The sequence below is a fragment of the Netta rufina genome (genome assembly GCF_964035555.1).
Source record: "Netta rufina genome assembly, chromosome: 11".
Lineage (NCBI taxonomy): Eukaryota > Metazoa > Chordata > Aves > Anseriformes > Anatidae > Netta > Netta rufina.
Genome location: NC_140134.1, coordinates 10,107,179 through 10,133,236, shown reverse-complemented (window position 1 = coordinate 10,133,236; position 26,058 = coordinate 10,107,179). Strand labels below are relative to the sequence as shown.

The 26,058-nt window shown below is 58.8% G+C and overlaps 1 protein-coding gene across 2 annotated transcripts; it reads left to right on the top strand.

Moving 5' to 3' along the window:
* The first annotated feature begins 370 nt into the window (after positions 1–370).
* On the top strand, positions 371–21,669 carry SEMA7A (semaphorin 7A (JohnMiltonHagen blood group)). Of its 2 annotated transcripts, none has more exons than XM_084293741.1 (14): positions 371–503; positions 12,652–12,785; positions 13,493–13,543; positions 13,815–13,910; positions 14,045–14,129; positions 14,400–14,510; positions 15,591–15,730; positions 16,054–16,232; positions 16,417–16,525; positions 17,192–17,390; positions 18,934–19,049; positions 19,637–19,788; positions 20,329–20,396; positions 21,122–21,669. In XM_084293741.1, exons 1-14 carry the CDS (start codon positions 392–394, stop codon positions 21,466–21,468), a joined length of 1,899 nt encoding a protein of 632 aa, XP_084149867.1. In that variant the 5' UTR covers positions 371–391; the 3' UTR covers positions 21,469–21,669. The 2 variants fall into 2 exon arrangements, with proteins under 2 accessions (XP_084149867.1, XP_084149866.1); XM_084293740.1 differs by having other exon boundaries at positions 21,119–21,669.
* The last annotated feature ends 4,389 nt before the right edge of the window (positions 21,670–26,058 follow it).

Below are 26,058 nucleotides of genomic sequence, written 5' to 3'. Positions count from 1 at the left end.
TTGCTTCTTGTGCTTTCTCATACAGGTATTTTCATTCTTACTTCATTTATACCAACTTCAGTGTTCCTGCTATGAGCCTCTTCGCTTTCTGAGTTTACTGCGGGCCGTGTGCCAGCTGCAGCTTTTTCAAGAGGGCGATCGAAGCCGTCAGCCCCCCACCTTTCCCTCCCAGAAGCGGGGCTGAAGACAGAAGGACCAAAAACTCCAGCAGAGCCTGAAGATACCACGGGCTGAGGATCCAGCCTAAGCTGAGTCGCTTAAAAAAGAAATCGAAAGGGCTCAGCCACGCCTCCGCCTACAATTCATTGGTTCTCCTTCTCCATTGTATAAGGCAACCGATGCGGCTGTCAGCTTCACAAGCTCAGGATCTCAGCTCGCCGAAGCGCTGAAAATGGGCAGCAGGTCCCTGGTGGCCCTCCTGGCGGCCCTGTGTGCCTGCCGGCTGGGGGTGCGTGCGGCGGGGCGCTCCAAGGTGAACCCCAGGATCATCACGGCTCCCCAAGGTGAGTCCTGCCCCAGACGCAGCGCCAGCGTGCGCAGCTGCCGGCTGCTCCCCGTGCTGGTTTGTCCCCTCTTTGGAGGGCAGTCGGGCTTTTCTGCATTGCTTTTGTCTCCTCGGGGGGACTTGGGGCTCTCACTGAGACGCCTGTGATCTCTGGAGGGGCTTCTGGTGTCCTTGATAGCTTTTGGTGAATTTCTACAGCTGCCTCGCTGCCAAATCCTTTCCTTTTTGTATTCTAAAAGCGTTTTCCTACAGGCTGGATATGTTAAAGGCTGTCAAAAAGCCCACGTCCTGAAACGGGCAGAGTAAGCGTTTCCTCTAACTCACGGGGAGAAATGGAGAAGTGTATTTGCATGAAAGTTACATTTCTAATTAATCCAGCTTGCTTAACCTGCTAGCTAGCCGCACGTGAGTTCGGTAACTAATTATTTACAGGGGGTGTCTGTTCTCAGGGGCAAATATATCCAACGGCAGTGACACAGGAGGACGGGGCTCTAATGCTAGCAGAACTGAACAAAGAGCTGCTCTGGAGGAGGGGGCTTACGCGGAGAGCGCAGCCCGAGATTCATGCGTTGAAAGGAGCAGGGTAGAGCTTGCTGGTTTTATCACGAGTCTTCCCAGCTCTTTGAGGAATACCCTCCAGGGAGGCTTTAACAAAAGACCCCGTCTTGTCCCCGGTGGTTATGGTGTTTGTCTAACCCTGGGGCTGAGCTGAGCTGCAGATCTCATGCTGCTCTGCAGTACAACAGCTCCTCTGTGCGCAGAGAACTTCAGAGGACGCGGATTTTCTGTGGTTTCTTCTGGACCATCTGTTATTCTTCTGCCTGGGATGAGGGGCCAGGAGCAGAGGGAAGGGCCGGGGGTGTGCGAGCAGAGGTGGCATCTAGCTGTCAAACCTCACGCTGGAAGGGAGAGCGGCTAAAGGTTGCCATTAGTAACGCCTCATTAATTTCATCCCCGGGTAAATGAAGCGGGTACAAAAGAAACTGGTACAGAAGTGGAGCCGGAGGATGGGGTCACACGTTTCTCGGCAGGAACTTCCCCTGCCCCGCTTAAGGGAAAGGAAAAGTTGCGTTGCTGCTGGGTGCTGGGGTTGGAAACTCCTGTTTTGGGGTAAAAGTGGGCTTTGGGGGGGGGGCGGAAGCGGGCTCGAAGGGTTCCTTCCCACCTGCTCTGTGCCGCTCTTGGCGTGCACGCGTCACACGCTCATTTGGCCTTTCCGAGCATCTGTGTCAGATGGTGGCTTCCCTGACATTAAACGCAGCGAGGAGCTGGCGCCGAGGAACACCGAAGCCAATTAGCGCTGGGATGCTTCCCTCAGAAGGGATCAGCTTGTGCTTTTCTCTGTGCTTTCTTTTTTTTTTTTTTTTTCTGTGAAAAAGCTAAAGTGGGACACGACTTCAATTAGGGAGCTCGCAGGGGCAGCTGTGCGGCACGCTTGCTGAGAGTCACTCGTGGGGCTCGTGTAACGGGTCGCGTTGTGCTCGGCATCACCTCTGCCCTTTGGGGAGCGGCTCTGCCCGGGGTGAGGCTGGAGTGTGGGAGGAGAAGTGGGACAGAGGGACCATGATGGAGCCCTCTTCAACTTCCCCAGTGCTCCAAACCCGGTGAAAGGCAAGCACAACGCCTTCAGGGTGGGTGACCCGCAGGTCAGCGCACTGATGCTGGGGCTGGTGCCGCTGTAGGGTTTGGTTTCCAGGTCGAGCCCTGGCACCGGGTGGCGCAGGGCAGCAGTCGGGCTCCTCGTGGCTCGCCCTGGCTGTGCTGGGGCTGGTGTGCTCTGAGCAGTGCAGTGCTGGCCTCGGCCATGGGCTCTGCAGGAGCTGGCAGCTCTTCACGTAATTAAATTTCTTACATGCCACGGCCCAGCGCTAGCACCAGGTATGGAGGACGGAGAAATTCCCTCCTGGCACTGGCCTGAGCCCAGCCCTTTCCAGGAGGGGAGGGTAAGTGTGCAGCATCCCTCCCTGGGCTGCTGCTCTGGGGGAAGAGAAGGAAAATGGCACTGGGAGAAGCTGCAGCTGCCCTTTCCTCTCTCAGCCCCTGTCCTGCTCCCCTTGTCGTCACCCTGCCGGGTCTGGGGAGATCCCCAGCCCCGCTGCAGGCAGCCCAAACCCCTCTCTGCAGTTTCACCCCGCGGTCCTTCATTGTCTGATCGCCGTGGAGGAACTAGGTGAGGTGACATTGTGTGCTGTCAGCAGAAAGAAAAGGCTGCTGGCTTCGGTGGCACAAGCCAGAGCTCCGCTCTGAAGACAAAGAAACCGAGTTGGCCTGCCTCGGGGTCGGGAACGGCCCGGCCTTAAGTGATTCTGCAGTCCTGGGGACGGGGACGTGCAGCACTGGGTGCCTGGAACAAAGTGTTCTGCAGCTCTGCCTTTATCTCTCCTGGAGTGCTCTGCACATAAACCCAGCCCCGAGGCTCGGACAGGGCGCCTGCTCTGCCTTTATTCTCCACTCCTGACTCTGTAAGGCAGCGCAGGATGGGGCGAGGCAGGGGCACGTTTTCCCAAACAGCAGCGTTTAGCCCCGAAGGCAGTGGGGAAGGAGCTCTGGAGCTCTGGCAGCAGCCAGCGCAGGTGGCTGGCTCCCATATAACGCTGGTTAAGCAGTTCTTTGAAAGCACGTCTGACTCTGCAGGATTTCTTCCTCTTGGGGAGAAGGCAGAGCAAAGGGCTGAGGTCAGCTCCTGACCAGGGGTCATGTCTGAAGTGCTTCAGATCCCTTTTTCTGCTGGGGGGTTTGTCACCTTCCCCTTCGCAGCTCACCCGGCACGCATGGGCAGGGGTCTGCGGTGCCACGTCCCCGATCCGCTGAGATCTACGGGGTGGGGGCGAGTGGAGCCTTAGCAGCCTGTGCTGGTACAGAGGCAGGCGTATCAGGCGAGAACGCGGTGTGCAAGGTTACATTTCCTTCTTTTTGTCCTCCCCTTCTTTCCCTAACCAAACACCGGCCAGCTGGGCTTTGTTTGGGGAGGTGCACGCAGCTCCCACGCCGAGCTCCTGCTCGCCAGCCCTGGTAGCAGAGCTGGGCAGAGCTCTCCGGGTGCCAAACCCTGCGTGGAGCGGGGAGGTGGCCCCCCAGGCTGCTGCCTGCTGACCGGAAAGTCACCGAGCATCGGGAGAGCCGAGGAGTGCAGTGAGGAGCCCGAGGGCAGGGGCAGCCAGCTCCTCTCACCGGGGGTTCGTGCGGCACGGGAATCGTTTTTAGCCACTGCCACTCTTCAGCCTGCCGTGTCCTGGCTTACCCCTGCGTGTGTAGACCTGAGACAAGCTCGCGGCCTTTCCCTGGCTCCCTGCTGCAGTCACACCTTGGGGTGGGATGGAGGCTGATCGACAGACGAGGCTAACGGGGCTTTCAGGGCTGGAGGGGACTGGTTTCGAGCTGTTCCATAGCTCGCAGGAGAGAAACCGGTGTCGCAGGGCAAGAAGAAGATCATACACTTGACCCTTGGCTGCCTCAACCGAGTTGAGGAGGCTGGGGCCGGTTCAGGAGGACTCAAATTAGAGTTCCTGGAAAAACCCCACGCTGCCCCTAGTCCAGAGGCTGTGCCAAGCCTCAGCTCAGTGGGCTGGGAGGAATGCTGCCAGCAGCGAGTGCCCCTGCCTCCAGGAGCTCTTCCAGGAGCTCTTCGTGCCTCCTCGTGCCTGCAGCTAGCGAAGGAAGGTAAGAGCTGATAGGGGACGGAGGTAAGAGGAGAGATGGCAGTGCCACCACCAGCTTCTGCTCCGTGGTGCCACCATTTTCGGAGGTGCCACGGTCCCAAGAGTGTGAAACATCTTGTAGGGTACTTCTACACCAAGCTCTCGCAGCATCAACATTTCCAGGAGAAAGCTTCTCACTTTCCCAGCAGTGCTATTTTCTGCAGCCGGCTCGTTTTCACAGGGTGGGAGATGCTGGTATCATAAAATGTTGGTTGAAAATAATTTCTTGCTCTTCTGTGCAGATTGGAAAAAAAAAGACAAACAAACCGAGTGAGTGAATCACAGCCACCTCCTGTTACCAGAACGTGACACAAAACCAGCAGATATGGGCAAACTAATAAAAAAAAAAGAAAAGTTGTGGCTGCCTCACTGCAATGCTCGGGGCTGGGCCAGGGCCAGAGCCGCAGCTGTGCCAGCCCTCAGGCACGGCCAGGGGCAGAGCTGGGGAAAACGGGGCTGGAAACCCTTCACAGGTGATATAGTCCAGCTCCGTGTCCTAAGGCAGTCCGAACTAAATATAAACTTCAAGGCACGATGCTTTTTAAAGAAGCAGGAAGGCTGGGATTGGAGCTGCAAGGAGGAAATTGCGCATTGTGCAGCTCAGCTCAGCTCCGTCCTGCTGAGCCGCAGCCTCTGGAGCGGAGCTATTCCTGGGTGCCCCAGAAATAGGACTTGTTTCTCCTGTTCCTCATCTTCCCCTTCTGCCTTGCTGTGCCAGCTCCACCCAGCGTGCCCGTGTCCGGTGTGTGCAGGGAGGCAGGAGGAATGCTGTCAGGCTCACAAACACCTCCTGCAATCTCCAAGAGTTTCAGAGCAGCTCCGGGATGGAGCAAGAGGTATTCCGTGCCCCTAATAAACCTCATCCAGCCCTTAGCAGAGCTCTGGTTCTCTGCTTCTCTAACCACCCAGCCCCAAACCTGAAGCCAGTTGTCTTGGCAGCCCCCAGAAGCTCTGACTCTGCTTAGACTGGAGGGAATTGTTTGCCTGCGTTGGCCGTGGAGAGGAGCAGGTGCCACGGGCTGGAGGAGCCGTGGGAGTTTCCGTGCTGAATGCGGGGATGTTTGCAGGCAGACACAACAGCCGGGGGGTTGCTCACACTGGGAAAGGGTTGGAAAGTCTGGCCAGGGTTCGGATGCCTGGCCAGCTTTTACGAGCTAGCAGTGGTTTGCTTTCCAAATCTGACTAACGCAGCCAAAAATGGACAGGGAAGAGGGGATGTGGTGTGTGCTGGTGACAGTGGGATGGGGATGCTTGAAGGTTTGCGTAGCCTTCCCAGCACAAAGCCAGAAGGGATGGGAAGCCTGCAGCAGGGACGCAATGAGCGTGGCAGGGCCCTGCTGGCTCAAGTCCCTTTGCTGCGTGTGTTATCTCATCTGCTTCGTGGAGAGAACTGGAACTAGCTCCTTGCTCCGCAGCCACGCATCTCTCCCTGCTCCGTGAAGCTGGTGCCCTGCAGGGGCTGGGGCATGCAGCAGAGGGCTGGCAGCCCAAAGGATGCTCAGATGCTGCAGGCTGTGCTGCTGTCAGCGGGGAGATGGCTGCTGGTTAGGATAATAGGGAAAGAGGCTTTTGCACGGGGGTTGTGCGCAGAGGTGCTCGCGGCGGTTTTCATCCTGGAAGGCTTTTTATGAGAAGCCGCCCTCTGGAAGTTGCTGTGCCTGCTAGGAGGGGCAGCCGCGCTCCGCAGATAGCTCTCCTGCTAAAAACATCCTTTTGTCCTGGGTTTTCCAGGGGCCGTACGACCAAACACCGTAATCACAGGCCGAGGCTCCCCCGGCTTCCAGCGGAACACGGCGCAGCTCGGGTCTGTCATTACGGAGAGCCTCTTCTGGAAAGGAACAAACCCTGGCTCTAAATTTAGCAGCCCTGGTCGGTGGGGTGCAGCCTGCAGCTCGCTCGGGGCTGGCAGGGGAAGCGTACCTGCGAGATGGCAGCCCTGGCTGTGAGCTGCCCCCTGGGGCACCCGGGAATCAGCTCTGCTCTGGGCTCAGCTTGCAGAGGCACGGTGCTGCATGATTTTGGGAGGGGGGACGTGCAGAAGGGGCCGGGGCATGTTGGTAGCGTGTTAGCCTGCCTCCTTCCTGCTGCCTGAGCGTGGAAAGCACTGCAGTGCCTGTCACACAGTCATTTGGCGTTTAATTAGGAGAAAGCTGCCTTTCCTGGAGCGCCAAACACTGGCTCGAGGCTTCAGAGGGCTGCGCGGTGCTGCCTGCGCTCGCAAAATCCCGGCTGATGGCTTTGAATTCAAGGCTCGTTTCTTCTGGCCGCAGGTTAGGGGGCTTTTCTCATTGTTGCTCACTGAGGGGGCGTTTGGGACCAACGCCTGCTCTGGCTGCAGCTTGGCAGCCCCTCGCAGAGGAAATAAAGGCTGTGCAGCTCACAGAAAGCCTTTGGAGCAGGCGTGCCCGTGCCCAGCAGCTGCATTACCAAGCGGAGAGGTTTTTCCCTTTCTTCCTGCCCTGGCTCACCCCTGTGCTGAATAGCACTGCCAGGCCGCTGCAGAGCTTACCAGAAAGAGTAGAAATCATTAATCTGCCCGAACGCTTCGTGCCTTTGATGCTGCTTTAAGAAAGCACGTTTGTCTGGCTTGGCTGTGCTCTCCGAGCTCGAGCCTTTCCTCCCGCGTTAGCGCAGCCCTTCTGGGCACGTCGAGCCACGCAGGGGCTGGGAGCTCGAGCAGGAACAAAGCACTCGACATATCCCCGATAACACCGGCTGAATTGTTTCCTCTGCTGCGGAGCATTTTGCTTTTCATGGCACGAACATCCTGCGATTGCAGGGGCTGCAGGAGCGGCCGGGGAGGAAGCCAAAGAGCAGGCAAGCAGCGGGGTTCGGAGGGAACCTGGCTCGGGTCGGGGCGGCCAAGTCCCTCTGCAGAGAGGAGGGAAGACGGCAGGAGGTTTCTTGGCAGGTGATTAAACGGGGCTCGCCTCCAAGCTGTCTTGGGGGCGAGACAGGCTGAGAAATAGCAAGCAGCTGAACTGCACCGCTCGCCTGCTGCAGACTTAAAAGAAGAAAGAGGAGCGAAAGGCGTGAAGGCAGGCAGGTGTGGTTTTGAGTACCGTGGGCTTCCCAGCTGCGCATCCCCCCTCTGTGCTTTTGCACCTCCTGTGGTGGCAGCAGCAGCTTTCTGCAAGCGCTGAGCCCTTTGTGTGTCCCCTCGATGCTCTTCTGCGTGCAGCGGGCTGCTTCTGCTGCCCGGTGCTGGGCTCCGTGCTTTTCCACGTGAAGGGATGGTCACGGGTGGAAAATAAAGACAGCAGCCCCAGCGCTCGCTCTCAGCTCGGTCCAGCTTTCAGGAACCAAACCACAACAGTTCCTGCCGGATGGAGGCCACGGGCACGTCACCATCAGGGCTTTTACAACCCAGGCTGACGAGAAAGCACGTTGCTTCCGCGGGGAGCCCATTTACGCTATCCTTTTGGACACACCCTTGTTTTCTAGGGTGCAGGAAGTGCATCCCTGGGAATGTGGCTGCAGCAAGGCAGCGTGCTGACCCCATCTGGCCAGGACCCTTCCCTGGCCCCACGTCATGGGGTCACAAAATGCCTCAGAGATGACTGATGCCCCCAGGATGGTTTGTCTGACCTGTTTTCCTGGTCCCTGCCGTTCCCAGAGCAGCTGGCCACAACCTCATGGACTCCAGCTGTACCAAAATGCTTGTGCTGGTGTTTTTTTTCCTGCCCACGGACCGGAGAGATGGGGGCAGGCTGCCCACAGCCCTGCTGTGTAAGGCTCTCGTGGTGGGCAGGCGGGCAGCAGCTGCCAGGCGTGGGGCACGAGTGGGGCTCCCCCCGTCACGGGGAGCTGTGTGGTCGCCGAGAGGGCTCGGAGGAGCAGGAAACACATGTGTCTGCATCTGTTTTTTTTTGTTGTTGTTGTTTAAAAAGACATTTTTAGCACACCGGCTGCCTTGTTTCCATCACTGCTGCCCCACGGCTCTGGAGTGGTTTAGCCTGTGCCATGGGAGACTTGAGGGATGAGGCAGGGAGATTCAGCACCCTAAAAACACCTCTGGGGAGAGGAGAGACCGGGAGGGGAAAGCAGGCAGCACAACCCCCTTCTGGGGTGCTCTGGAGGGAGGCGAGCTCGGAGGGGTCAGGGGTAGGAGCCTCGAGGGCTGGCTCAGTTCTGCTCCTTTCGGTCCGGTCCCTTCGAGCAGGGGCTGCTGTCACCTCCAGGCCAGGTTTTACCTGAGCAGTGCAAAGGAAGTGGTTTTACCTATTTCTCAGAACCTTCCCCCCCCCCCCCCAGGGAAAAGGTTATCGCTTTCGGCACCTTGAGCTGGCTGGGGGCGAGCTGGAGTCCTCGTGATTCACAGCCCTCCAATTCCCCTGCAGCAGGTCAGAACAAAACCCCCAGGGTGCCCCTCCTGGGTTGTCTCATCTAGAGAAAAAGCATTTCTCCAAAACCAGTACTTTTTGCAGAAAAGTCCCAGAAAGAGCACTCCCAAGGGGAAGGTGAGCCAGCTCTTGAATCACCTCCCCTGCCCAGCCGGCCGTGACGACAGGAACTGGTTTCCTTGTGTCACGATCCCATGTGATTTCACGGAGCAAGGGAAGCCTCATGGTGAAACTGGAAGCGTGGCGTGGTGTCGGGGCTGGGTGAGGAAGGCGCTGAGGCTGGGATCTCCTCCCTGCCTTTAAAGGACAGCTGCCGACAGCCCGTGCCGTGCCGTCTGTCGTGCATCCGCTGAGCCTGGGTGGCCCCGATACTCCCAAAAGAGAGGCGATAAGTGGAGCTCTCCACATTCCTGGGGTTGCTCAGCCCTGACTCACGACGGCACAGGTGTAAGTGCCCGGCCGTGAGTCAGCACCGAGGGGAGGCTTCTCCTCCTGCCTCCCAGCCAAGCTCAGCCCGTGCGGTGAGGATGGATGACGGCGGAGACGGTGACGTGCCACAGGGAAGGTCGTATCCCCTCCCGCCAGCTCAGGAAGGAACACACAAAGCCGGGGAGGCGAGGGGGAAAGGAAGGAGCCAGCAAAGGATGGGCGCTGTGATTCAGGCAGGCCCTATGGGCAGCAGGGCAGGTGGCGGTGTCACCGGCGTCACGCCGGCAGGGTTGGGTTCATGATGGTGTTGGCACAGGTCCTAATGCCGCTTAGCAATCGGGTTTGGAAACCTCTATGTGCCCCAAAAGGGCTCAAATCCTCCTGTGGCTGCCTGGATGGGAGCTTTTCCAGCTGGGGCTGCACAGATGCTCCCCAGTCCCCGTGGTGCAGAGCAAGGACAGTCCCAGGGAGCAGGTGAGCTCCCTGCTCTGCCTGATTTTCCCTCTTCATTTACCCAGGCAGAGTCCCCAGCTGACAAGAGTTATCAGCAGTGAAGGATTTCTCAGGGACATTGCTCTCGGCTGTATCAGCGCTGTGCCCGAGAGGCGGAAGGTCCCCATCTCTTCTTTTTTTATCCTAATCTTTATTTCAGTTCTTCCTTTTAAAACGCTGGTGTCAGAGCGGATCCAAACAACCCCGTCCATTTTAGGGCAGCATCAGGGACTCGTCACCCTACAAGGACTCGCCTGCTGCCCGTGGCCCTGATGAGCATCGGGGGGCCGTGGTGGGGCTGGCAGGATTCCCCTTCAGCCAGGAGGACAGCAGAGCTTTGCAGCTGACTCAGCCCCCGAGCTGGGGATGGAGCTGCTCTGATGAATTTGTCTGTAACGAGCCCGCACTCCCATGCTGTTTCCCTGGCTGGAGCATCTGCAGACAGCTGCTTTGAGGAGGAGGCTGCGAGCAGCTTCTCCTGCATCCAGGGCACTGCCCAGGCTGTTGGCTCCCGGATCCGCAGCAAAGCAGAGCCCTTTGGCTGTCCTTAAAGCACCGATCCCCCGAGCCTTGCCTGAGGTCAGCCTGTGCCGTCCTCGGCCCCGTTAGAAGCAGAATTTATCTGTGCCACTCTGTTTAGGGTGGGCCTCCGTGCCCTTGTCTGCAGCATCTCTTGTCCTTCATCTCCTCCATTACCTCACCCTCCAGGCATCCTCCGAGATGCACTAGGCTCCCTCCCTCCCTCTCTCGTTTAATATTATTATTATTCTTCAATCTGCTCCGGCGTTCCTCATCTCGCCGGCAAAGCACAAAGCTGCTCTTTCTCCTATTCATCCCTCCGGCCCCGGGTTAGCATTTCAATTGACAATTGTGCCATTGATTTGTGTGCTGACAGTGGGGTTTGCATTAAATGCCAGGCGGAGAGACTCGACCGGGTTAGCAGGGCCCTGGAAATCTGCCCGCCCCCTGTTTTCCGAAGCTTGGGGTCGTCCCCTTCTCTGGGAACGTGGCCTGGGCACTGCGCCATGCCCTCAGCCTTTAGATGCCCTCATCCTCATCTTCCCCATGGCTCTTGGAGCCTTTCCTACCCCAAATCCGTGGCATGGGACGGCAGGGCTGCCCCCACGGACCTGCTGGATGTGAAGGGGATCGAACCTGTCGCCAAAGCCCGGCTGTTGAAGGCAGAGCAGGGGCTGAAGGCCAGCTTCACAGGCCAGCCAGCACCCTGACCCAGAGGCAGGGGCACCCTGCTCCCGCTCACGGAAACACCTTTAGAAGTCTCCCTTCCAGATCAGGGTAAATCAAAGCTGGAAACGCCTCTGGGCCCTGGCTAGCAGCGGTGTTTATCCTCAGCTCAGTGATTCAGAGCAGTCCCCGGGGAGCAGCAGGATAAATAATGTGTTGGCGCCAACCGAATTATTGTTTTGGGCTTGTTTGTTTCTGGCTGCTTGAAGAGAAGTGTGTCCTTGCTAGGAAGCAGGTTGGCACAGCTCTCGGAGCCGACCGAACGGGGCTTATGAAAGAGGAGCTGCGAGGGAAAAGCCCCAAAACGAAACCGAGGGTAGCACGATCGCAGCACCAGGTGCGTGCAGGAGGGCGAGAAGTGGGCAATGGCCACGGATCGAGGGCTGGAGGCTTGAAAAGAAGAGCAAAAGCGTGCTGAAGTCCAGCCAAACTTGCCTGTGGTGTGTTGGCCATGGGTTGTGCTGGCTGGGGAAGCTTTCCTGCAAGCGCCCCACGCGTTAGCCAAGAGCTGCAGCCCGGGGGGTGTCCCAGCCAGCCACCCCGAGGAGCTCCCCCACACCACTGGTGTGCTGAATTGGGCGAAAAAGCCCTAAATAATCAGGCATTCAGGAGGCTGAGAGACCTCTAATACTGCTGGTTTTTGTTTTTTTGTGGTTTTTTTTTTTTCTAACTTTGGGCTCTGTGGGGTGTTGGCAGGACCCCTGCACAGCGCGCTCCAGGCAGGGAGGAAGCATTGGGCTGTGCGGCGATCGTCCTCTGCCCCTGCCAAGTGGCCCTATAAATAGAGGGACACGTGCCACTGATTAATTGCCTGTCTGTGCAGCCAGCCAGCTCCCGAGGCAAACGCAATCTTTGTCTGTCTGCTGGGAACAGCAGCGCTTGGCAGGGGAGGCCCTCTTCTTGGGAAAGAGGGAGAGGAGGCAGATGTGGAAAGGGAGAGCCAGCGAGGTCAGTCCTGATCCGAGGTTTTTCCCCTCGGCGGAGCTGGATTCCACTCCCTCTTGGTGATTGCTGCGAACTGCAGCTAGGGACAGGGCAGCCTCCAGCTTGCGGCACGTGCTGCCGTGGTGCTGAGCCCTGCAGGGCTGCTGCAAGCTTCAGAGGAGGCAGCACCAACCCGGAGGGGCTGCAGGACCTCTGCCTCCCACCGGGAGAGAGCAAAGAGCCTGGGGGAGGATGCTCGAGGCTGTGCTGGCTGACCCTGAGCCGCTGCAGCCTCCCACACCTGAGCTGGCGATGCAGAGGGGAGAGGAGGACGATGCGGGGAACAGGAGCTGGGAAGGCTAGAAGGTGAAAGAGGAAGGGGAGGTGGGGAGGACGAGCTGCCCTTCCTCCCAGCTGGGCTTGGGACGCTTCCCGTTTGCAGCAATCGGTTGTGACACGGGGCCTGGCTCTTGCAGCCCACCTCCGGGGCGTGCAGCTCAGCTTTACCTGCTTCCTTCCCCTGCACCATCCGGGCTTTGACCCCGGGGGTTGTGTTCCCCGGGGGGCTGGTGGCTCCAAACCTTGTCAGTCCCACCTCAGCCTCCAGGACAGGAGCACGTGCACGTAGCACCACTTTCACCTCGGGGCAGGGGGGCAGGAGACGCACCTGGCTGCTGGGGAGCTGGGGATGAGGCACTCGCAGCTCCTGCTCGCCTCTTCCAAGAGCCTCCCGCATCAAAGTCCTTCCCCCTCCATCAGCAGCCCCGCAGGGGCCAGGCAGAGCCTTGCTGTTGCAGAGCTGTGCTCTCCGTGGGGCCGGCAGGATGAGGGCACAGCTCCGAGCCCGAGCGCTGCCTGGCGCTGTCCCAGCCGCCCCGCAGAGCCCCGTGTCCTTGTTTTTCTCCTCGCTCGCCCCAAGGACGCGGGAAGGGAGCCCAGCAGCCTGCGTTGGCTGCGGCTGCTCTGCAGCAGGCTGCGCTTGTGCTGATGAAAATCTTCTCTCTGCTCCTCCCAGGCACGAGGGAGTATGCCTTTCCAAGGAGCGAGAAGTATCCTGTCTTTTACCACGAGGAGAACACCTCGGCCATCTACGTTGGGGGAGAGGGGAGGCTTTACTACCACGACTTCGCGACCTCCGAGAGCTACATGGTAAGGGTGCTCTGCCTGCAAGCCTGGCCCCAGGGCTCCGTCACCAAGCGCTCAGCATCCTTCCTGCAGCCTTTGTGGGCAGCAAAATCAGGACTGGAAGGGTTCGGTCTGTGCCCGGCCTGCCCCACCTGCCCACACCATCGCTGCGTTCAGTGCCTGCAGTGCAGGGGAAGTGTCCTGTGCCCATCGTGGGTGGGTTCTTCCCAGGCTGTGGTCCTCCTGAGGTCTTTGCTGCTAGGATTTCTCAGGTGGGGCACCCTTTCTTTAGCATGGGAAGGGATGCTCGGACTCGTGGCACTGGGGAGGAGCTGGGTTCCCCTCCTTTGCCACTGTCACTGCCCAGGCTGCTTTTTCTCAAAAGCAGCAAGTTCTGGATCAGCTGGGCACCAAGATAAAAAAACAGCAGGAAAGCCCCAGGGGCAGTTAGCTTTCACATGACCCATTCTTCTCCTTCTCAAACAACCCAATTGCTGCAGTTTGTGCCCAGAAACTTCCCTTCTCATGCCCAGGAACAGCGGGGGTTCGTGTGTCCCAACCCTTGGACCCCTTGAGCTGGGGGCTTTGATGGCCTTCTCACTGACAGCTTTGCTTTGCTCACTGAGGCTTTGCTTTGTGCTGAAAGAGCAACTAACACATGAGACGCAGCCCCCGTTAGCTGTCTTGGAGAGGGAAGCAATTAAAGCTTCTTTCTTCCTCTTTTATTCCAGGAAGACTTCCCCGTGGAAAATGGAGGACAGTGCTTGAAACCTGGGAGTCCGGTAGGTCCTGCCCGTGGGGGAACAGCGTGTGAGGTTTGGGGGGCTTGGGCTGCTGGGGAAGGGACTCCGTAAGCTCCTCACGTGCTTCCTCTGGGTGAAGAGCTCCAGTGGAGGGCGGGTGGGATGATATCGGTACCCTCCTTTGGGTTTAACACCTATGGAAAAAATATGAAGCCACATAGCAGGGGGCTTGGTAGTGCTGCAGGCTCGGAGCTGCAGGGCTGTGCTGTGCCATCAGCAGCTGCTCACGGGCCTCTTCTTTCTCCTGCAGGAGGACAACAAAAATTTCATCACCTTAGTGGCGAAGCACGGAGATGGGATGTTGGTGTGCGGGACCGGCGCCTGCGCTCCCACCTGCTGGAACTTGGTACGCTGGGGTTCCAAGCTTGCTTGGCTGGGGGAGAATGCAGGCACCTGGCTCTCCTGCCCTGCCCCGAAGTGATTGTGCTTCTTATCTCACCTTATCTCACCTTATCTAAGGCCCTTTCTGTCCTTCCCCAGACGCAGAGGCAGAAGAGCTCTCCGCAGGACGGCAGAGGTCTTGCTCCTTTCACCCCTGACGCGAATTCCCTTGTCGTCGTTGACTGTAAGTCTGACTGCTCGCGTGCCATGCAATTAGGGTGGGCTCTCCGTAGCGAAAAGGGGCACCTGGGAACCCTGAGGCTGCCCTGAGGGCTGTGTCCCCCTGCTTTAGCTGGCAGTCTTGCTTTTGCCTCATTGAGCTGCTCGTCCTTCTGCGAGCCCCCTCAGCCTGTCTGCGTGCCCACGCACTTCTCAGCCCTTTGCTTTCCTTTCCCAAACCCTCCTGCCCCTGCTGGAAACCAGCCTGCTGCAAACGAGCCTTCCTGTCCCGCAGATCCTGACATCTACTCCACCATCAAGAAGAGCCAGCAGAATGGCAAGATACCCCGATTCCGGCGGGTCAGGGGGGGTGGAGAGCTCTACACAAGCGACACGGTGATGCAGAGTGAGTACAGGAGCGTGGGATCCACTGCTTTGCCCTTCCCAGCAGAGAATTTGGGCTGATCGGGTCCTTTCTGGTGAGGAGGAACCCAGTGGCTGCCCCCAGCTCTGTTGCTGCCAGCTGGAGGAACTTCACCTCCTTGCTTCGGGGCCAAAGCAACTGGCACACGAGTTCCTCTTGCTCGGGGCGGGGAGATGGGGAAATGGAGAGAAGTGGGTGGCGAGTCCCGTGGCAGAGGCTGGTTGTGTAAAGGTGCCCATCAGCTGCTGGTGGAAAGAGGAAGAAGGGCTTCCAGGCGGGGCAGGGACTCTTTCCAAATCCCCAGCCGGCCGTGACTGCAGGGCAGGAGCCTGTTGGTCTGCACGTGGGGTGGGTAGGAACAGAGGGAAGGGACCCACCTCCACTTCCACGGCCTTACTGCTTCCCCCAAGCCTCCCCGGGGAACGGGAGATTGTTGAACCCCTGGCCAGACAGAAATCAAACCCAAACAACACCGGGGCAAAACAGGATTTGGGCATGCAGAGCACTGGCAGGGCAAGCCAGGCAGCAGCAAACAAACCCGTGGGACCCAGAGCCACGGGGCTGATCCCACGATGACAGAGAACTCCCTGCCGTGGGGCTTCTGGCTAACGATGCCCGGAGGGACCCTGCTGCTGCTGGGGATGCCCTTTGTGGCAGCGATGTATTAATAGGAAAAGCATCACTGGGTTTTCCACGCCGAACACAAACACCGGGGCAGCTCTCTCCACCGAGGGAGTCTTCCTGTGTGTTTATAGCTCTGCTGTGCAAAAGGGAGAAGGGGTTTGCTTTGCTGCTAAGCAGCTGAGGCCTCGCTGGGCTCTGGGGACTTGGCCTTCAAGGAAATGGGTGCCTGGGGGAGGGAGGGGAAGGAGAACCCGCTGGGATGGTGGTGTATGAAGTGGTGGGAAGGTGGTGCATGGTCTTCCATGTGCTGTGATCGGTCGTGTAGAGAAAAAGGGCTTGGGCATGCCCTTTACCCACCGGAGGCTTTCAGATGAGCTTGTGTTCCTGGAGTGTGTGTGCTCAGGACAAGGTTTTCTGACGGCTCGCTTCCCTTTTCAGACCCTCAGTTTGTCAAAGCCACCACATTAAAGCACGAAGAGAGTCACCAGGACAAGATTTACTACTTCTTCCGTGAAGACAACCCCGACAAGAGTCTCGAGGCACCCAGGAACATCTCCCGAGTGGCCCAGCTGTGTAAGGTACCGTGGGAGCAGCGTATGGTGGGGAGGTGAGAGTGTCACGGGGTGCTAAATGACCCTGCCAGCTCATCTGGTGTTACCAGCGTGTGAGTTGGCCCCACGGGCTCCCTGTACCCATGTCCTTTGGCCTCCCAATGTGCCTGTAGGGGAGACAAAGCCCTGCCCTGTCTCGCTGGGCTGTTAGGTGCACAAGCGTTGCAGTGCCCAGTGTCAGCTCTGTCTCTGGAGCATCCCCCAGTTATCCACCCAAGATGCTGGACGGAGAGGGCTTTGTGCTGTTCTCTGCCAACCCCTGACTCCCTGCTCCTTCTCCCCCCCCACAGGAAGACAAAGGGGGAACCAGTTCGCTCTCCGCTTCCAAGTGGACCACCTTCCTGAAGGCCAGCTTGATTTGTGTTGACCCCGCCACCAAGGGCAACTTCAACTGGCTGCAAGATGTCTTCTTTGTCCCGGCGAGCAACTGGAGGGACTCCAAAGTCTACGGGCTCTTCACAAACACCTGGTGAGGGGCTTTGCAGGATGAGGGGATGCTGGAAGTCCTTGCTTTCAGCCCTGTGTTCTCTCTGGCAGGCACGTGGCTGGAAAATTGCCAGAAGGGACACGGGGCAGCAAAGTTTCAACACGTGCAGCCATGCCCCAGGTGATGGCCAGTGCCTCCCTGACCCTTTCTGCCTTATTGCCCCCAGGGGAAGCTCTGCTGTGTGTGTCTACTCCTTCGGGGACATTGACGACGTGTTTCGGACCTCCAAACTCAAAGGCTACAATGGTCCCAACCCAGAGATCAAGCCTGGGCAGGTGAGTGGGGGATGAAAGATGCCCACGTAATGAAGAGAGCTGCTCCCTGCCCTGCCACTGCTGCTGCTGGAGTAGCTGGGGCAGGTGAGGGTCCCAGCCAGGCGGGCGCCAGGTTTGGACGGGCTGTAGGCACTGCGGGAAGGATCTGAGCTTTGTTGCTGGAAACACGAGGAGGCTGGATAGGGTCCAACACCTTTGTAGAAAGAAAAGGGAGAGAGGCCCTCATGTGCCGTGGCAAACAGGTCTGAGTGCTTCTGCGCGAGGCTGGAGGACAATGTCCTGCATTGTGCTCGCCAACACAAGGCGTTTGTCCACCCCTATCTAGCCCAGCCCTCAATTTTTTGATACGCAGCTGACCTGGCAGGAAATAGCAGCGTGGGGAGAGGCTGCTGTGGGCTGCTGGGGGATGGCAGGGTCTGAATCCCACAAGCTGCAACTTTTGCAGCAGGGGAAAGGCTATGGGACCGCCAGGTTTGTGGCTAAGGTGTTTGCCCTGTGCTTTCCCACCTGCTTTGTGATCCCGTGCACCTGACGGGGCAGGGCAGGCAGCGGGCTCTGTGCTGGGGTGGGAGGCCCTGTGCCCTGTCCTTTTCCCTTCTGCCCCCAAATGTCACCCCCGGGGATCTGCCTGCCTCTGACGGTGCCTCTTGTTCCTTCCCGGCGCAGTGCGTTTCCTCGGGGCAGCACACCCCCAGCGAGACCTTCAAGATAGCCGACAGCCACCCAGAGGTGGAGGACCGGGTGGAGCCCCTCGCCCCCAGCAGGAGCCCCCTGTTCCACAACAAGCACCGCTACCAGAAGATCGGGGTGCACAAGGTCTCTGTGAGGGAAGGACAGCAATACACCGTGCTCTATCTGGCAACAGGTACTGGGAGCCTTTGGGATCCCCTGGCTGCTTTCCCCTTGGGGCAGGGAGCCAAGGGAGCTTGAGAGCAGAATCCCAACGCCTGGGATTTACCCTGCTGGGTGGCATATAGGTCTCAGGCTGAGTGTTTTTAGGGCAGACGAGGGGTAGCAAGGCCCTCCCCAGGTGCAGTTTTTACAGTTTTATGCTGCCAAGCAGAGATCCTTTGACAAAGGGCCCCGTGCTGTCACCTCCTGTCCCTGCTCGCTCTAGTGCAGCGGTGCAGAGTTCCTGCGGCTCCGGCTGGAGGCACGGCCAGCTCATCACAGCCACCGGGGTCCCCACGGTGCTGGGCCAAGCCCGAGGTTCCCCTGCAGGCAAACAGGATGGCAGAGCAAAAGCTCCATCCTCTGTGCGAAGCTGGAGAGCTGAGTCAGGGCCGCCTGGCTTCTCAAGTGGTCTAAAAAGGTGTCTGAAAGGTCCCTAGCGCAGTGCTCCCCTCTCTTGCCCATCTTGCTGCCCAGGCTGGCACCCTAGAGCTCAGCTCATCCCTTTTCTGCACCTGCATTCTGTTCCTTGGCGTTTCTGAGAGGACTTTCCCCAGCTTTTGTTTCCCAGTCTGTGATTAAAAAACACAGACGAGTCTCCGAGTCTTCGTAGGTGGCCTGGGTTGGGCTAGGGCCCACCCATGCTGGTATTGTTCCTGTGCTCCAGGCATCAGCTAAGTGCCTGCAATGCCTTCCAGATCCCTGCAAGGGAGCTTGTTCCATGCTGCAGGGCTTGGCAGGCAGCTTCCCACCCACGCTGGGGTGGGTGTGAAGGCAAGGGCCAGCACCTGGGGCGAGAGGGGGGTCCTATTCCCTGCCTGGCCCCTCCTGGGGTCACCTCTTTCTGTTCAGTGGGGAAGGGGTCAGCTATTTGGGAAGAGAAAAGCAGGTAAAAACTAAAAGAGGGTAAGTGGTGAGGATGCCCAAGCCCTCTTCTGCCAGGATCAGTCTTCCCACACCTCTAACAGATAAACCGACTTTCTTAAATCACCAGTTTGTGAAGTCATTTCACCGGGGAGGGAAGTCGGTTTACTTAAAATCCAGAAAGGCAGAAGTCCCGGTCTCAGCCTCAGGCAAGTGGTGAGCCGGAGCAGGGCAGCGATCAGATCAGAGACAAGTGAGAGAGCAGTTGGTTTGCCTTCTCCCAGGCCATTGTGGTGCGGCTGAACACAGCCAGCATGGCCAAGTCCCAGGGGGTGACAGGGGAAATTGGTTCCTCATGGCTTTCGGCTGGGAGGATGGCAAGGCTCTGCCGTGGGAAGCACTATTGTTTGTAGGATGATTTCCCAGAAGCACAAAAAAAAGCCCCTTCTGAGAAAGGTTCCAGGCTCCTCTGGGGCGCTGGCTTCAGGCATACAGCCTCGCCTGGCTCTGCAGAACGGGCCTCGTCTGCCACAGCGGGGGCTGAGGTCCCAGAGCTGGTTCCCTGCCCTCTTTCCCCCCCTGAGGCTGCAGCCCCCTCTCCTCGCCTTTCCGCTCAGCCTCCTTCACCGGGGTTCTCCCGTCTTTCTTTGCAGACAAGGGATCCATCCACAAGGTGGTGGAGCTGCCGGAGGGGGTGCAGAACATCATGGAGATCCAGGTCTTCTCCAGGAAGGAGCCCATCCAGTCCATGATCCTGGACCACGAGAGGGTGGGTCTCTGCCTGGCCAGGCTCCGGCGTTAAACACGGCAGTGGAGGCAGGCACGAACAGCTTGATGCCAGCCCCGAGACCTGGAAGCAGCCTCTGGCTGGGTTTGGGGGGGATCCTAGCAGCCAGGCTGATGTCCCCAGGGCTGGATAACCGTTCAGACCCGTGGGCAGAGGAGCTGCTCAGGCACCACCTCTTCTGGGGGCGAGGGGAGGCTGTTTGCTGCCTGGGTCAAATCCCAGCCCGGTGTTCGGCTCCCCCTGCGATTCCCCTCTCGTTTTCTGGCCCTGCTGGCAGCTGAGCTGTCAGACGGCGCTGCTGCTCCGTCCCGGAGGCAACAACTGATGCAGCAAACTTATTTATACCTCGGGCTGCTGGGGGGAGGATGGCTGCTTGCCCTCCCACGACATGGAGCAAGCTCCGTGCGGCTGCGCTGCCTGGAGAGCGAGCAGCCCTGCTGGTGGGATCCAACCCGGTGCCACAGCGACTGAAGCTGTGGGAACATTTCCTCCGAGAGGTGCTAGACGCTCCTACGGCGGTGCCGGGGCAGGGTGCTGCCTCGCTAAGCCCCTCTGCTTCTTTCCTGCAGGCGATGCTGTACGTGGGCTCAGCGAGCAGGGTGGTGGAGGTGCCCATGGCCATGTGCGGGCTGTACCGCAACAACTGCGAGAGCTGCCTGCTGGCCAGGGACCCGTACTGCGGCTGGGCCGGCGGGCGCTGCCAGGCCGTCCATCAGAACCCGTACGTGGCTCTTGTATCTCCTTTATCTCAAGAAGTGCCTAGCCCGTTCCCCTTACTGGCCCCATTCCCCTTCCTGATCCCGTTCCCCTTCCTGCGGCTGGTTTTGGGGCCGTTTTGCCATCAGAGGCAGGTCCCGTCGTGTCCCGGCAGTACCAGCACACACCTCTGATCCGGCCCTCCCGCACCACCCCTGCTCCGTGGGAGGAGGTGTCAGTGGGTTCCCTACAACCCGAGCACCCGGCTCCTCTCCTGCTGCTCGAAATGCACGCGGCTCCATCGCACCACAGGTTCTGCCCCGTTACGCTCGCCCTCAGAGATGAAAATTAAGATTGTGGTGGTCGGTGGTGGTGAGGTGAGGCTGCTGGGTCTCATGTTTGTCATCCACCAACCTCCTGAGCACAGGGGTGGTGTTTTTCCCCACCCAGCTTGGTGTTTAAACTTTCTGACCCACCACATGCCTAAAGGGCCATCCCTTCCGTAGCCCCAGAGCGCGGCTTCCCTGCTGTTACTGCGTTGTTAACGCTTGTTCCTGTCTGCCAGGGAGGTGCACCAGAACCTGGACCTGAACCCGTGGCAAGGAAAGTGCCAGAAGGGCGAAGTTATGGAAGGTATGTAAAAGGTTTGTCCATGGTGTGTCTGAGACAGGCTGACTGGTTCCCAAATGTTTGTACGGGTTGGACAGGCTGTTACAGCCCACTGCTGGTGAGCTCATGGTGACCGCACCGCAGCCGGGACACCGAGCGTGTCTCAGCTTGGAGCTAACCACTGGGTGATGTGTTTGTTAGCTAAAAGCCAAACAAACAGTGTAGGTCAGGCCTTCAGGATTCAATCCCACGAGCTTGAAGCCTCCGGTGGCCAAGCTTGGGCCCTCAGGCTGAGGCTGAGACAGGCACGACCTAAATGACCCTACCCAGCCTGCAACTGCACGGCGCAGCAGACGTGATGAAACATTTAACCTCCTACCCTAAAGCGAGCAGTCTGGCTGCTGTGCAAACATAGCAAGCTCACAAACAGCCCTTCGTGTCCAAGGAGCTGTCAGCACATCTGGAAACGTCTACACTGCCATAAACCATCTTGCTTGGCCTCATTTCTCCTCTGTGGCAAGGCTTGGCGCTGCCGTGGGGGGAGGTCTTGTAAGCTGGGGGCTCACGCTCTGGGGGTGCTGATGCCCAGGGAGAAGAGTCCCGAGGACTTCAGGTGTGGTTCACGCCCTGCTGTTATCATTAATTGGCCATGTAACATGTCCCCACCGACCCACATGTTCTTCCCTCCGGACTTGTGTGGTTCCCGGAGGCGCCAGTCTCATCAAACCCTTCTCCCTCTCTTCCAGCAGACACCTACCAGAACATCACTGTCGTCCCTTTCTCTCGCTACTACCTCAACTGCCCCGTGGAGTCCCACTACGCCACCTACAACTGGTACCACAACAACAGCCTCATCAAGACCTGCAACAACACCCACCCCCAGATGGACTGCTTCTACTTCATCCAGAACGTGAGCCACGCTCACTACGGCCACTACCTCTGCGAATCGGAGGAGGACGGCTTCAAGCAGGCGCTGGTGCGGGAGCGCCTGGTGAACCAGCTCCGCTTCATGTCGCAGAAGGGCCGCGCCACCACGACGCTTGGCTCCTGGCTGCAGCTGCTCCTGGCGGCGCTGCTGGTGGAGCTCTTGCACTGACCAGGACGGGGAAGGGTTCCCAGCTTCCCGGCTGCTGCTGCTCTCCCCGCACTTCCCGTCCTGCCCCGAGGCGAGGTCCCGTTCTCGTAGGCGCTCCTCGGACGTGAATCTTTGTCCCCAGGGGGGCCCTGCCGCTGCGGGCAGCAGCCCCTCATCTTCGGCCTTGATGGAAGAGAGAGTGGGAGGAAGAGGCAGCTACAGGGCCAGGCGGAGCAGGGGATGGGGGGGGGGAAGGGAAGGGGCACCCAGTCGCACGGGGGACGCTCGCTGTGCCAGAAGCGTGAGCGGGGTGGCTTCAGCCTGCCCCCGAGCGCATCCTGAGCGTGCACTGGGCGCAGACTTTGTTCAGGGGACTATGCAGATGTGCATGCACTGATCCTCAGGGCGCGATGGCTCCTCTCTTCGGGAACCTGCATGTGATGAAGAGGAGGAGTCAGCCCTTGGCCTTTCGGACTGTTTGATCTGTGCTTCCCTCCAAGTGGGGACTAATGCCTCCAGGTTTTTCGCGGCTAACGCCTGCCCGAGCTGGCAAGCAGCTGGATTTGCTCCCAGTGACACTCGCCAGTCCCCTCCTGCTCCGGAAGGGTTTTGTCCTTTCTCTGGCAGGCGGCTGTGCCCTGGGGGGCCATCGGGGCTCGCGCTGGGAACCTGCACGGAAGGGCAGGCACAGAGTCAGCGTTTTGCATGGAAAAGGCTTGGAGGATGACTAGCTTTGGGGTGTGGGGAAGGGACAGACCAAAGGGTCCTCGCTTTCCCGGAGCCTGAAAGGAGAGGTGGAAGCGGAGCCCCAACCAAACCCGGGAGGCCCTGGGAAGACGTTTAAACGCACAACTCTGCCGCAGGCAGCTAAGGGCATTGAGCTAAGCAGCAGGCAGCCCTGCTCCCGGAGCTCCCTCCTCGCCAGGGACTGGGCTCCCTCAGGGAAAGAGGAGCCAGGCTGCAGATCTCAGGGCGCTGCAGGCAGGCAGGGGGGCTGCAGCCACTTCCACCCGCCGGGAGCTGCATGAGGAGCCAGGGGAGGGTGGGAGATCCCTTCCCCCGGGCTCTGAGGCCTCCGAGCAAGACTAAACTGTGAAAAACGGGATGCTCTCCCTGCGCCCGCGCGCACGGGGCGATCCCGCACCTTGTCCGAGCCTTCCCCAGCCCTCTTGAGTTCTGAAAACCCCCGGCCTCGGGCTGTGCAAGGCAGGGGCATCGTGTCCAATGCTTCTGCTGCCTCCTCAGAGGCTCTGGGTGGGAAGAGCACTGGGCGGGCTGTGCCCAGCCGAGCCCCGGGGTTTTTTGGCAAGGGGGAGAGATGCCACGAGCGTCTCATGACTATGGACAACAGGCCAGAGCTTCCTACTGCACTACATTTCCACGAAACCTCCCCGAGTCTAGGGCAGAGCTTCTTACATCTCTTCTCAAAGCACTTTAACTTTGTGAACTAACAAATATCTATTTATTATCGATGACTCATTACCATACTTCTATAGTTTTTTTAAAAGAGAAAGTGGGTTCGAGTTAGAGAAAAGAGGAAGAAAATTAAAAAAAAGAACAGCTACCAAAAAACCCTTTCAGACCTGTCGACCAAAGTGAGAATGAGATCAGTGAAATAAAGAATGGAAAAAAAGCGTGTGGGTGCTGTGCTTCTTGCTGGGAATTGAGGGGTGCTCGGTGCTGGGGTCCCCCCCCGTCCCCCCCCCGCTTCCCACCGGGGGTTCACACAGAGAGCGTCCTCTCCATGGCACTTTGAACCCTCCAGGTTTCCTGTTGATATTTCGTGTGCTGCTTTTTTTGCGGCCCTTCCTGTTCCCGATGGGTCAGACCTCGCTGCCCTCCCCTCCCCTCTGGCAGGGTGTTCGCCCCCCGTGTGAACGCCCCGCTCCTCTCCGGCTTTCGCATTTGCATGGGGGAATCGCAGGCACGAGAAGGGAGCGGGCGCTGAGCTCTCCCCGTGGGGGCTGTGAGGATAAAAATACCGAGTGCTCGTGGGCGCCGAGCCGTGCCTCTGCCTTCAGCTGGCGGCTGGGGCGGGAGCGCCTGGCTTTGACTTGGAAATTTTATTTTTCCTGGTCAAAGAGCCGCAGCCGCCTGCTTTCGGGGCTTCAAAGGGTCACAGAATTATTTTAGAGCCGTGCCTGGCTGCGTTTCCTCGTGGTGCTCAGCCCCGAGCCCCTTCCTGCAGGTGGCGGTGGAAAACGTTTGGGAATTATCTGGGTTTGTGGGAGCTCCTCTTGCGCCTCCCTCCCTGGCTGCTCAGAGTTGTAAATCAGGGGGAGATTCAGCTGCTGAGACCCAGCCGGGTTTGGCAGCCGAACGTGAAAGACTCCCCTGCCCTATTTCTTCCTGAGCGTGGGGTTTGGCAGTGAACTTGGCGGCGGTGCCATATGCGGTGCCTTGACGTAGAGACGGAGAAAGGAGCCCGAGAGGCGGTGTTTGCAGCCGGAGCTAAAACGAGAAGTGTGAAGGCAGAAGGAAGGCAGGATGGCCGAGAACAGGGACGCGGGGCTGTGGGAACGCAGCTCGGGCTCTCTGGGCTCCACCATCCTGCCCCTTCCCCAGCCCACCCCTTTCCCAGTGTTAATGGGACAAAAGAGAGTGCCGTTTGTTATTTTTACTTAGAATATAGCGTCAAGTGTTTTTATTCTTAGTTGTTTCCCCCCCCCAACCGCCGGCTGTTTCCGACGGATACAATGAGACGAAAACCATGGGGCTGCTGAGCAAACACGCGTGCGTGGTCACAGCGGCCTTCGGGGCTGCTGGAGGGAAAAGGCAGGCGTGGAAAGGGGAAAAACCAGGAGCTCGGCACCTCGCCCCGACAATGGCCCCATTGTTCCAGCAGCTATTTTTGGGGAGGCTTCTTTGAATGCGGGTGGGCGTGCGCAGGAAGGCCAGGTACGGCGCGGGCTCTGCAGCTCCCCACCAGCTTCCTCTCGGGCTAGAAAAGGAGGGGATGAATGCAACGAGTGGGTGCCGTCAGCCTGGAACAAAAGGCTTGTAGGGTTTTGCCTTGCCCAGGCTTTGTGGGGCTGCCGGAGGGAGCCGGCGCCTGCTGCGGTGTCGGCATCCGGAGGCTGCGGGGATTATTTGTGCCGCTGACCTTGCGTGCAGCCTTGGAGGCTGCTCTGCACGGAGGGCTTGCCGGAGAGGACAATAGACCCAGGAAATCCTGCAGACGCAAGGATTTGGGAGAAACCTTCCCATTTCTGCCCCTGACCACTTGCCCTGTGCGTGCGCACGGCCAGGAGCGCACGGTGTGACCCACAGGGTCTGCACCCAGAGCGTGCCCTTCGCAGCCGAAAGCTTTCTCTTTCTAAACAAAGCAGGCTGAAAATCACCTCCTCCAGCCCCAAATTGAAGCTCTGGGGTTTTCTGGGCAGGAGTTTTGCTGATGAAACTTTCCCAACCACTAAACAAAGCTGAAATGAATGGATTTGTCACCGGCTCGGCTCGGGGGAAGACCGCACAGAGAAATCACTGCAGGAAGAAAAAACCCGCTGGAAAACACACGAGAAATGCGGTCTCCATCCCCACATGTGGCTATGGGCTGGGAGTTTGGTGTAGGGAAGCAATTTAGCTGGCCATACACCTTTCCTGTGATAAATCATGGCATTCCCAGCACTGGGCACTCCGGGCTTACGGGCAGTGACGGGGATTTTCTAGGCAGGCCGGGCTTCCTGGGCTGTGCAGGGGCGAGGGAGGGTTTCGCCCCCCTAACCCCAAAACCCAGGTGGTGTTCAGCACCTCCTGCTGCTCAAGGTGTGATTTCGGGCAGTGGGTGCAAAGGGCTGGCTGTCAGCTCGCTTGGGAGAGGATGGAGCGAGGAAAGCCCCACAGGGGAAGAGTGACAGTGTGATGCCCACGTTGGGCTGAACGCAGCCCCCGGGGGAGGCACAGGGACAAAACCCCACTGCAGGCACCCTCCTTGACGTGGGGCAGGCACCCCGTGACGTTCAGCAGCCCCATGAGCAAACGCGGTCACAGCCACGTCCCCGCTTTTTCCGAGTACCTCTCCAAAACCATTTCCTGCCCCCGTTTGGTTGGGGACCCCCAACCGCAGCAGTTCCTGGGCCCGGAAACACCAACCTTATATGTATATATGTATATATATATATTTATATTTATTTATTTTTTTTCCAGGAGTTTCATCCCCAGCAGCACTCGGGGATGAACTCCCTGAAAAAGGCGCCCCCGAATTTTGGAGATGTGCTGGAGAGGCGTGGGATCCCAGTGGGGAACGTGACCCCTTGGGGACATGGGGACCACCTTGGAGCTCCTGCCAGGGGTCCTCCAGCAAAACTGAGCCAAATTCTCCCAAATTCTCCCAGACGGCCTGTCCCGGAGGATGAGCGGCGGGGACGGGCGGGCTGGTGGCAGTGGATGGGGCAGGCGCGCCACCAGGTGCCCGTCGCGGGGCTCGCAGCCGGCTCAGCCTCGGATGCTCCCTGGGAAAGTTTGCTCCCTAAATAATACAAAAAGGGGTTGCTCCTCGAAGAAAAAAAAATAAAATATTAAAATTAAACTAAGGGCTTGCTACTAAAAATAAAGGGGGTTTGCTCCCACGGTGCCTGGGGAGCCCTTCGTGCCCCCCAGCCTGGGGTTTCCCGG

Bases quoted from the DNA above. Each gene is read 5' to 3' on its own strand.
- SEMA7A (XM_084293740.1), top strand. From the start codon at position 392: ATGGGCAGCAGGTCCCTGGTGGCCCTCCTGGCGGCCCTGTGTGCCTGC. The intron at 15,731-16,053 runs GTACCGTGGGAG...CCCCCCCCACAG, and splicing joins GAGTGGCCCAGCTGTGTAAG to GAAGACAAAGGGGGAACCAG. The intron at 16,233-16,416 runs GTGAGGGGCTTT...TATTGCCCCCAG, and splicing joins GGGCTCTTCACAAACACCTG to GGGAAGCTCTGCTGTGTGTG.